Source organism: Montipora foliosa, chromosome 12 (genome assembly GCF_036669935.1).
Source record: "Montipora foliosa isolate CH-2021 chromosome 12, ASM3666993v2, whole genome shotgun sequence".
Classification (NCBI taxonomy): Eukaryota; Metazoa; Cnidaria; class Anthozoa; order Scleractinia; family Acroporidae; genus Montipora; species Montipora foliosa.
Window position 1 is genome coordinate 21,778,916 of NC_090880.1, and position 11,600 is coordinate 21,790,515.

Here is an 11,600-nt window from a genome sequence, read left to right on the forward strand (position 1 = left end):
TCCAGCTCAATCTGGCCACTTTATGTCCAGTAACGTACCTAATACGTAATATACCTGCAAATATTTCAGCATGTCAATTGGCTGAGAGCACATCAATTAATCTCAAACAGTGCAAAAATAATTATAAAGATGAAATTTTTGCATTTATAATTATCATTAATTAGTGGTTGCATTTTTAGAATAAAGCATTTTTTTCAAACACTGCAAAAAATCATCTTTGAAAAATTATTTTACTCTTGCTTCTTTATTCCAAATTTCACTCAAATCATGTGATTACCTAATTATTCACTGTTTTTACAAATCCCATAATGCAGTTCATTTTGGGGGGTTATTTGCATTGAAACAATGAATATCCAGTTCACTGAAGCATGAGACAGTCCCAAGAGTAAATACCTAACTTTTGTTTTTATGTAAAGAACCCCCAAAACGTATTGCATTATGGGATTGGGAGAATAATCTATACTATACAATTTGACATCCAACATGAAGTTCTTAAGTCTAAGCCTTTGCTATCTATTTGCAACAATAAGGCAAGGGTAAATGTTAGTGTTAGTTTCAGTTTAGGGTTAGGGTTACTCGAGCAGCATTTGGTGGACACTTTGAGGTTGCCTGTATCCCAAAACACTAGTGATATTAACGTCAGGGAGGGGAGCAAGGGGACACACTTCATGACACTTGTTAAAATCTGCGTGCATCTAATTGGGGGGGGGGGGGTTAATCTGGTATGCTTATACACCTCTGAGGGAATTCTCATAAAGCTCTGCTCTGTGGTATGCCATTGGTAAACAAGTATTACATTAATTAAGATCAACAAGCATAACTTTGGGAAAATTAGATTGTAAATAAAACAGTTTTCCTTGTGCATGAATGTACTTTTGTTTGAACCCTCAAAGTCTGGTTTTTCACTGCATTCAGTTTTCCAGAACACCATTTTCAGTTTGGTTTTTCCAGATCATGTGAACATAATAGGCTGGTAATTCTACCTTGCCCAGTGGCTCAAAGTCGCCAAATACTTCATGCCTGGCATCCTTCCCAAAAACATCACCAAGGAGGTTGCTGAAGGTGTTGAGACGCAATGGGCAGTATGAAAGGCGGAATTTGCTGCCGAGTGAATGATAGTAGATTAGTGTTAACATCCAGCCCAGTAGACCTTGCCTGCTTTGAATCTTTGAAAGATGTTTAGATGCAATAGCAGGAGTTTCAATAACTTTTGAAGTGGATGCCTGGGCTAATCAACGTAAACTTGTGGCAGTCACTCTTACATACATACTACATACATAACTTAGTGATAACATATTAATTTTACATAGCTTGTAATAAAACGCCTGGATGTAGGCACTGTATTTACTTCAGTTTTCCCGTAATTGCAATACTATACTCAGTCTGTAATATTATTTTATTGATATCAATAACCACTCTCCTTCTTTGCTTTCAGTCCTTCAAAAAATGAAAATTATAACCATTTAAAGGAATGCAACACAAAAAGATTCATGCTCTTCAAAAATAGCATGATGTTTGACAACACAGAGAGAGACAGAAGATGATTTGACAGAATTTAACTTCTCGTCCTGCAAATTATTTTTGTGAAGTGATTGTGAGCCTTGAGAGTTCAGTCTTTTTTTTTAAATATTGAATTTTTTTTTGGTCAATGTTGAAAACAATGGGTGAGGGGGAAGGGTTGTTTGAGTAAAAATTGTACATGTAAGTGGCTCCTTTAAGAGACAACACATTAAGAGAAAAAGGAAAAAAATACCTGACTTCCCCCTCAGAGAATTTCCCCTTCTTGGCAATAGGTTCTCCTTCTTCCATAAAATCATCTGAAGCCTTGGAAGGGTCTACAGTATAGTCGAGAGTGATCATGGTTTCCTTGCCATCCACATAGAGAACTGAGGTTTTAATGCTTTCAATACAGTCACTCTGGCAAAAACAATAACTTCTATGTTATTAATTTTTATCTTGCATAGTTACTGTGCAGTGTAAATTAAACCAATTAAATTATATAGCAAGGCATAGTGGACAAGAAATGCAATTTGTGTGTGGATGCCTCAACTTCCAGTTTGCTTTGCATGTTTTGCATGTATTTTCATTTTTGGCTCATTTCAGTTTTATCGTTTTGGGCCTTACAAGCTTCAAATAATAATTCAGAAAAAAACTGCACGTAAAATTAATGTAAAGGTTTCTTTCACTTTTTTGTTCCCTGCTAGCAGAGGTCTTGTTCGCCGGGCTGACGAGTATGGAAAAAAAGACACCTCTGCCACATTGGGTCGAAACTCACTGTGTTGAGCATATGCCACAGTTACCTAGCACTTGAATCCTCACACGATACTTCATGTTGTGTGAGGCTCACTTAAGGTTGTAGACGGCATGGTTGGATCGAAGTGAGTTTAGACCCATGGCAGAGATCTCTTTTCCTGTACTCCTCAGCCTAGCGAATGCAAAAAGAAATGTTACGAGACCTCTGCTAGCAGGGAAACTTTTTTGGCCTATCAAAGTGTAACATGGACTAGATAATTTTATTAACACTGTATGCCAATTAGTATCACACATGATTAACTTTTGTTTTGGTTGCTTTGGCTGTAAAACTAAAAGGATATGAATAATAATTACAGTATTATTTGATTACTAATAATTACTATTTGCCACCAAACACAAGTCTTAATCGTTAATGGGACATTGACGAGTAAAATCGTCTGGTGTTAGTAAAAAACTAAGTGTGGCCGGTTTGGACATCAAAGGGATAATATTATCATGGTACTTTGAAATGTTTTAGGAAACTATCATTTGAACGTAAAAGCTGTAAACTGTAAAAAGCATTCCTTTTCTGTTAATTAAAATTATCATTCAATCACAAACAAGATCTCAGCAGAAACAGCCAGGCACGTAGTCTTAAACTTGAGAAAATCAGGCCAGCTTCTTATATTGTCCAAATGCAATCAGTTTTAATCATGTCTTTTATTGTCTGCATCTGCATTTTTTGGCAGTTTGTTTCTATTAGTGGTAATATTGCATAATAGTGAAATTATCAGTACCCAAACTTGTGTGACCTTTTAGCCCTAACATACTGTGCAATGACAAAACTAGAACTTAACCAAAAGACCGGCCACTGCCTCTCCTACGCTTAATCCATTCACTCCTCTGGTACCCCAGGGATGCCTCGCGTTGACAAGTAAAAATTGTGTGGCGTTAGACAGACTAAAATCTGTGAAGTGTAGTCAATGGGTTAAATAGTAGGTGTGGATCTCCTTGAAAGGGTTTACTTACATTGTAGTACAAATTGCGAGATGGAGCTTTGCCTGAATCAAGAATAGCATCATAATTGCGGTGGTCAATAAAGAGCACTCCTCCTGGTCTTAGCATGTCTTTGAAGTTTTGAATCGCAAGTTTCTGATTTTGAAAGTCTCCTTGAAAGTTTGGCAAGTGAGCAAAGGAGTTTCCAAGACAGATGACTGCATCAAATCCTTCGTTTGGAACACTGATGTTGGCCTCATGCAAGGAAAGCCAGTTACCTTCTTCAATAACTGAGAGGAAATAGAAAATTATTAAAAAATGAGACTGAACTGCCACTAAGTACAAGAAAAAAATAAAGTCTTCATCCATAAACTTTAAGCTTTAATTACATGTAACAAGAACATTCCCTTGAAAATGTAAGTTCACTGCTTTTACCAGTAGTTCTTCACATGACAGTAGCTGTCAAAGGGTGTGCTTTATAGGTTGAGTATTTTAGCAACCGGTGAATCCTGCTGGCCTAAAGTAGCCCCACAAAAGGCCATTGAGCTCTATAAGATGTTGCCACATTATAAAATTATTTTTATTGACTCATACTGTACATAAAGTCCCAGTAATTCAGTTGACACAAATGACATCTTCCACAAAAGATGCTTTAACTTGATCATCTCATATTCCCATTTGTTGCATGTGTACATAAGATCTGTATTAGTTGGTACACATGGTTAATCAACCTACATGTACATGAATAATTTTTTTTTTTATGAATAAAATATTTACCCAGTGTTATAAGCGACGGAACATAATAGGTAGTATCACAGTTATTTTTTGCATCAGTCACCCTACCCCAGTTGTCAAAGGCTTCCTCTTTCCGGCGCTGCCAGCGAATCTTCCATGCCTGTTGTAACATTTTGTCACTGGCATCTGTACTGGTTACTTTGAAGTTATTTTCAAGGAGCATTATAGAATCCACTCTGAAAAGATACATAAAACATAAAGAACAATCAGTTAATTTCTGATTAAGGCCTATTAACACCAGAGATACAAACAGCAGTACAAGAACATCAATGTGCAAACACAAGGTAAAGGATCTTATTTTAGCAGTTTCTTGCTGTTTATTTTAGTCTCACTCATCTATATTTGGGTTGTCATGGTGAATAGGCTATCTGCAAACCTACTAGACTAGAGCTAATGTAAGTGCACAAATCTTTTTTTTAAGAATAGTGAATTATACACTACTCTGGAAAAAGCAGAGAGTCTTGAATAGTTTGAAACAATGTAAAAGTTCGATCAGCACTTTCATCTGGGCAATGCAATAAACTTGATGAACCAACCTCTTTCATATCACCCAGGGTACATACATGTAATCATTATGTTAAGTCCTTTTTTCCAATAAAAAAGCGAAATACAAAGTGAAATAAAGTTTACCTTGTCAAAAACTGGCATCCTTCCTTTTTCATCAAACCTTGGAGGCTTGAAAGGTGAAGGAAGGGCAACCTTTATACACCATATGACAAATGACTACTGCGTAACTGGCGGAAGTTCTATAAGATTTTATCTCTAAAACGCAAAGTTTTGAGAGCTGTTTATCTGTAAACCAACATTAACGCGATTTGAAAAGTGTTATCGTTACACCAAAGAATTCCAGTGGAACTGTGGTGAAATGCATGCAAACTACACTCAGTAAAGTTTATATGATCGGTAAAAATGATACATGTATTTACAAATCATTGCAATTAGCATGCTCTTTAACAAAACCCTTTGTAATCCCCAGCTACGTGTCGTTTTAGAAACCAGTAAATAACCTGATGGTTTCCTAGGAGAACCGGCTTGTCAAGCAGGGTAGAAAATAATAGGTGTTTTTAGACTATCCCACAACTCCAAACACTGGTATTTTTATTTATCAAACACCTAAAATTGAAAACTACAAAAATAAATCCATAAAAAGACCTGCGAAAATTCGACATCAGAATAGTTGAAAATATTTTATTCAACTGAAAATGCTGTATTGACTACTTACATATCGCGACGTGACCATTTCATGCAAATTCAGGAAGTTTAACTTAAACACACAAAGCTAGATCGTCAACATAGTTGCGCGCCAATGTTAAGATATAAGGATTCTGAACGATTTTCCTACCCTGTGCCACAAGCCACATCAAGAATGTGTTTGATCCCGTTTTCGTTCAAAAGGTTACAGAAGAACTCCCTGTACGACTCAGTTCGTTTCTTGTGCCCGCCGATGTAATGCTGCCAAACTTTCGCTGCCTTGCCATCTGCGTACTGATCAGGAATTCCCGAAACACCAATTCCCAACGAGCGAGTGCGATAAATGCTATCAACCATGCTGAAAACAGTATGTGGGCTTCCCTATTCCGAGAAATTACTGAAAAGTACCTCTGGTCACGATATATTATAATCATAAGATTTGAAGGACTTCGACGTTTTGTTTGTAGTTCAGTGTCAGGCCGGACTGGAAAGACTTGTTTTGGTTTCCTTTTTTGGAAGGGCTATTGTCTTAAATCCACTAAATTTGGTATATGATTCCTAATATGGAAAAATCTTGGGGGTGTGTCTCTATCTTAAAAAAAACGCGCGAGATTCTCGTTTGGCGGGAATTTTCAGTCAAAGAGCGTCACGCAAATTTACTAACCTTAGCTTCATGGGTAGGATGCTGCAGCTGTTGCGGCGGCCGTGATATGCGTTCCCCGGTACACATATCACGGGAAAACAAATTCTGAACGAAAAATGAAAATGTTGCTTTCGTTTTACGATATAAGCGCAGACCAAAATGTGAGAGGGTCCCCAATTCTTGGTTTGCACTTGACTTCTCAAAAAAATAAAATACAAAACTAAACAGCCTTTTGAGTTTTTATCTCGATCAGCTACAAGAGATTTTAAAAATACATATGTGTGCATGTTTTCAGCTCGGTACTGTGCTTAGTTTTGAAAATAGAGCAGTTTGAATTTCAGAGTTCTTCACAGTGGATGACATGTAAACATGTCAGTTGCATAAAAACATCGATTTCCCTCGTGTTTTTGTGGCCTAAACAGCCAATATACTAGGAGACGTGTCTATACAAATGTTTGCTAGCTCATTATACAGAAGAAAGTGTTAAAAACAGCGAAACTAAATTCCAAATGTTTCTACAGGTTTCCCGCCGCCTTGTTGGTGTACTTCGATCAGCAGTACACCAATAACTGACACCAACATGGCGCCTACATACTCAACTCTACAAATTGAGTAATATATTTTGCCCAATAACTCAAGTACGGAATATCGCACAGTCCTGAGACTTGGACCCGTTGTTTATTCATTCCTCTTCTATAACATTTCCATTTCTTGACTCAATTTCTTAAATGGTAAGCGATTTATGTTTTCACTTGCGTGACGTGCAACCCAAGAATAGGATTTTCAGGATCCGGGCTTTGGCCTTTTTGGATCTAGGGATTTGGGATTCGGGATTGCATGTATGGACGGGAAGCAGGATTTAGCTCTGTTACGAAGCTGGATCCGGGAAATCGTCACTTTGAAGCCCCGAGATCCGGGATTTCTGACGGCAAAAAAATTAAAATAACCTCAACTTTCGCCGTCGGCAACGACAAAAATATGCTGTAGCGCATAAGCTAGAATTATACTCTCCGGTTTTCGAAAATGTGGGACAACACCATCATCGCTTTTCGCGGCTTTACATGATATTATTGATTGTGTGGCTCTTTTAAGGACGTTCGCGCCCAAAACGTTCCCACGTACAGATTTTTTTTAAACTTGCCACGCAGAAAGGTAATGATCTACTTTTGCCAAAAAGGCAAAAAAATGGGGGGTCACCGTGCTCGTTTTCGAGATCATAAGGTGCACTTTTAGAAGATTGCGTTATTTTAAGACGATCTTAGCTTACAACTGTCAGCCATAAAAAAGCTACATTAGTGAAATTTAGATCAGGCAAACGTACTCAATTCAACATAACTAATATAACTAAACAAACTTTTGCAGCTGATGTCTTTTTCTAAGCTGAAATAGACCTTGAAAAACGATACATATTAGTCTAAGAAAGAAAACGTCCGTCGTACGAGAGCATAAAAGGCGAAATATTTTTAACTTCTCACGTACAAATTTTTTTTGTTTTTGCTTAAAATGGACAAAATTAGGAAAGAAAGTGATCTACGAAAAGAAAAATGGGGGTCACCGAGCATTAAAGAGAGTAAAATCGCTGCGAAGTTCTCAAAGCGATTGTCTATTCGCACTGTCACGCCATTGCGTGACATTTCCGAGAAGACCTGGGTCCACAGCTATCCCATAATGCCACATGCTTTCACGTTCCATTCTTGTGGAAAATGTTTGCACCTTTAGCATCGTATTTACCTTCGTGGTCTGCGATGCATGACGTGTGCGTGACATGCGCAAAAAAAAGCGCAGTAGCAATGGGCGCGAACGTCCTTAAATGAGAAGGTAAAGAGCTGAAATTCAATTATTGCGGAAAGAGAAAATATTATTTCGGGCACAACTTCCACGGAGTGTCAAAACATTGAACAAGAGTGACAGGCCTACCACAGGCACCCCAAGCTCAGTGTGAGGGAAGGCCAACAAAAATATAAGTATTTGTATGGGAATCCCGATAAAATACTTGAGAAGACAATTATACGAAAAACATTCTCAACTAAAAAGCTTGAACTTATTGCCATTGTGGCTCGCTTCCTTCCTGTGGTTTTTTTTTTTTTTTTTTCAGATTCAACGCGATTTGAGCCGTTTTCAATTCCTCGGTTGTCAACAGTATAATAAAATCCCGAGGCTGCACACTAAATTGTCAAGAGCCCACCAAATCGAGTCAAATATTCTTGGATAAAATGCTCCCACGGATACAATTCCACATCGGAATCAATTGACAAGGATTAAACTTTCATTTCAACCTACCAACAAAGTAATAGCAGCCCTGCGAGCGATCTCAGGCGGTAGTTTGACCACTCGATCGGAACCAAAACGGCAGCTGCATTTCTCAGCAATGTTGGACGGTCGAACTTTGTAACGACTCATGTTTTATTCCCCTGGGTCGCGGCATGACTGCATTGTCCCGTTCGTCCAATCACAGTCACATCTCGTGTTGCTAAACTTCAAAAACGTTCAAATCATTGTGTCGTTGACAAACTAGGACCCCAGTTAGGGCAGGGTTACAAGGCCGGTTACAAAGTTCCCTATTGACCTTGGGGCGCCTGTGATCCAACACTACTTCCTAGCCGCTTAGCGCGTGTTTTAGCCTTTCAGTTTTGTAATTTGGCTCTCACGAGTATATCTTTGATTGACTGCCTTCTTTTGTAACATATGAGAGGCGGGTTTTTGTAGATATCTTTGAGCAATGGTTGTCTTTCATAGGGATTTGTTTTAAGTTCGTCACAGCTGTGTGGTATTGGGTAACGTAAGGCAAGTTTCGTCTGCTCTCTTGTGGTGCCAGGTTCCTGTTTTTAAATTTTTAAATTCGTACCACCAAAATCATAAATAAAGATAAACTAACCGGAAACACGAGAATAGCAGTTACACAACCCATGTATTCTCAAGACACATTGGCGTCTTTATTTAAGTTTAAAGTATTGCCCTTTTTTTTCTTTTTCACTTGAGCCATCCTCTTTTTTATCTCCGTTTAGCATCGTCCGACCGACCCAAATTTTTGCCATTTTCAAAAAAAAAAAAAGTAACGACGTAGTTAAACCATTTTTATGTCGCATAGGAGTTTCGGTGGTTGATCCTTTTTCCCATGTTATATTAATTTTACATACATACTCTTCGTCTTAACTTCAGTTACTCGGACACGTTGGTCGTCGCCGGGGAAGATCTTCAGAACTCGGCCAAGGAGCCATCTTCCACGAGGAGATTTTTCATCGACGATTAGAACAAGATCTTTAGGAAGTAGCATTGGATGAATAGCCTCGAACGTAATAGGAGCGTGACGGATTCTTCCTCCCACGCGCAAGGTTCCTTCTATGAGCACAGGAAGAAGACTGGCGAGCTTGCTCTGACATTTAACTGGACGTCCCTCGCTCAAGGAATCAATCTCTTCGAAAAACGCTTGGCGCTGTACCAACTGCACAACTTTCTTGGAGGAGCTGCGCATCTCTGACAGGGATTTTCTTCCTTTCTCTCTGCCTTTGTTCTGGATATGGTTGATAAACCGTAATAGCCAGGCGACAAGAGTTAACAAGCGCGGCCACGACGAACAACGCCGAAGAAGTCGATCCAGTGATGATCCGCGGTCAATCATCATGACTGTACTTTGGACTTGAACCTCGTTGTCGTCTTCTGGGATGTTACCGATCCTTTTAATCGGCCATTGGTCTTCAGGCTCTAGGAGGAAACTCGGGCCAGAGAGCCAGCGGCAATTTGACTTTAGAGCGCGTAGGTCTAGTCCTCTGGACGCATCGTCTGCTGGGTTAAGGGAGGTTGGCACATGTCGCCATTGTTGAGGAGTGGAGGCTTCGCGGATTTCATTCACTCGATTTACAACAAATGGCTTGAATCGCTTTTTGTCGTTTGTAATGTACTGCAAGGTCGTCAGGGAGTCTGACCAGAATGTAACTCCATGAAGGGGTGTGTCGAGTCAGCTTCACGTAGAAGTATGTGCAGGCGCGAAGCAACCACAGCCGCTTGTAATTTAAGGCGTGGAATAGACTGTTGTCTCAGCGGAGAATTGCGGGTCTTTCCCATAACGAAGGCACAATGAATCTTTCCAGTATCATCAACAAGGCTTAAGTAACCTACTGCAGCATAACCATCGTTCGACGCGTCCGAAAAATAGTGCATTTGGACGTCTCGAATTACCCTCAGAGAAAAGGACTTAAAACATCGTGGAATCTTGATATTTGCAACGAGGGGAAGAAACTCAATCCACTTATTCCAACGTGTTAGTAAAGGTCCTGGTATAGGATCATCCCACTGGACAGCTATTCTCCAGAGTTCTTGGAGGATGATCTTGACTGGGAGAATGAATGGGCCCAGAAATCCAAGAGGATCGTAAAGAGAACTAACTGTTGAAAGAATACCACGTTTGGTAGACGGCTTGTTTGTGGGAACGACCTTGAACTGAAAGGTATCTGAAGCTGCATCCCAGTGTAATCCAAGTGCACGCCCGAATGGAAGTTGGTTAAGGTCAAGATTGATAGATGGGTTCACTCGTTTATCTTGAGGTAGGGCCTCTAGAACTTGCCGGCTATTACTTGTGAACTTTGTTAGATGGAATCCACCTTCCCTCAATAGTTTTGTCAGCTGTTCTGCAAGCCAGATTGCTTGATCTGTCGTTGGCACAGATTTCAGTACATCATCTACGTAGAAATTCCTGTATATTGTCGTGATAACCTCAGGGCTATACCGGCCCTTAATGTCATCTGCTGTCTGTCGGAGTGCCCTGTTGGCACAGCAAGGCGATGACGTCGCACCGAATATATGAACGAGCATCTTATATTCCTTAGGAGGTTGCCTAGGAGCAGCATCCCACCACAAGAATCTTAGAGCGTCTGCGTCTTCGGGAAGAACCTTAACCTGATGGAACATTGCTTCAATATCAGCTGTGAAGGCGGTTTCATCTTCTCGAAAACGGGTGAGAACGCCTACCAGATTATTTGTGAGATCTGGGCCATGGTACAATCGGTCATTCAAGGAGATGCCATCAAAGCGGGCGGCAGCATCAAATACTACGCGTACTTTGTTGGGCTTGTTAACGTTAAACACCGGGTGATGTGGCAAATACCAGGTGACCTTCGATCTCTTGGAGGCCTCTCGTTCACTGAGCTGAGTTGCATATCCCTTAGCAACGTAGTCGTTTATGACAGTTCGGTATTTTTCTTCTAGGCCAGGAACGCGATTTAATCGCATTTTCAGGGTTTGAAGACGGGATTCTGCTAGGGTTCTGTTGAATGGGAGGTAAGGTTCCTCTTGCCTCCAGGGTAGGCCCATCTGATAATGCCCATCAACCAAAGAAATCGTGTTATCTATTATCTTCAGCGCCTTTCAGTCCTCAACTGACATAGGGCCACAATCTTCTTTAACAGTTCCACATGACTCAATTCGCCTGAATTCCTCCAATTTCCGATTAAGAGAGACATCTTCAGACGAAACATAATTTAGATTGAACTGGCGGTTACTGCTTACACTAACGCAGCCACCGAGGATACTCCAGCCAAGGCAGGATCGTATTGCAAACGGCTCATGTGGTTTCCCCTTTTTCACTTCCAACGCAATAAAGTCTTCCTGAAGGCTTGTTCCAATCAGGATAGAAACTTTCTTTCTTTCAACTTCAGGGAATGGTACATGACGCAAATGCGACAATTGCTCCAGCTTCTTGCGTGCAGTCACGTGCTTAAGAGGGATAGTAAGATCTCGAACAGCCCAC

General features: G+C 40.0%; 2 protein-coding genes across 3 annotated transcripts; both read right to left on the reverse strand.

Annotated features, from left to right (window-relative positions):
* Nucleotides 1-232: 232 nt before the first annotated feature.
* LOC137979474 (glycine N-methyltransferase-like) lies at nucleotides 233-5,700 on the reverse strand. 2 transcript variants are annotated; one of them, XM_068826726.1, is made up of 5 exons: nucleotides 5,366-5,700; nucleotides 4,072-4,199; nucleotides 3,262-3,518; nucleotides 1,754-1,917; nucleotides 233-1,101 (listed from the first exon to the last, which is right to left on the reverse strand). In XM_068826726.1, exons 1-5 carry the CDS (start codon nucleotides 5,569-5,571, stop codon nucleotides 912-914), a joined length of 945 nt encoding a protein of 314 aa, XP_068682827.1. In that variant the 5' UTR covers nucleotides 5,572-5,700; the 3' UTR covers nucleotides 233-911. The 2 variants fall into 2 exon arrangements, with proteins under 2 accessions (XP_068682827.1, XP_068682828.1); XM_068826727.1 differs by lacking the exon at nucleotides 5,366-5,700 and adding an exon at nucleotides 4,654-4,811 and having other exon boundaries at nucleotides 772-1,101.
* A 4,066-nt stretch (nucleotides 5,701-9,766) lies between these two features.
* LOC137981000 (uncharacterized) lies at nucleotides 9,767-11,164 on the reverse strand. The gene has a single exon (XM_068828375.1). The coding sequence runs from the start codon at nucleotides 11,162-11,164 to the stop codon at nucleotides 9,767-9,769; it is 1,398 nt and encodes a 465-aa protein (XP_068684476.1).
* Nucleotides 11,165-11,600: the final 436 nt, after the last annotated feature.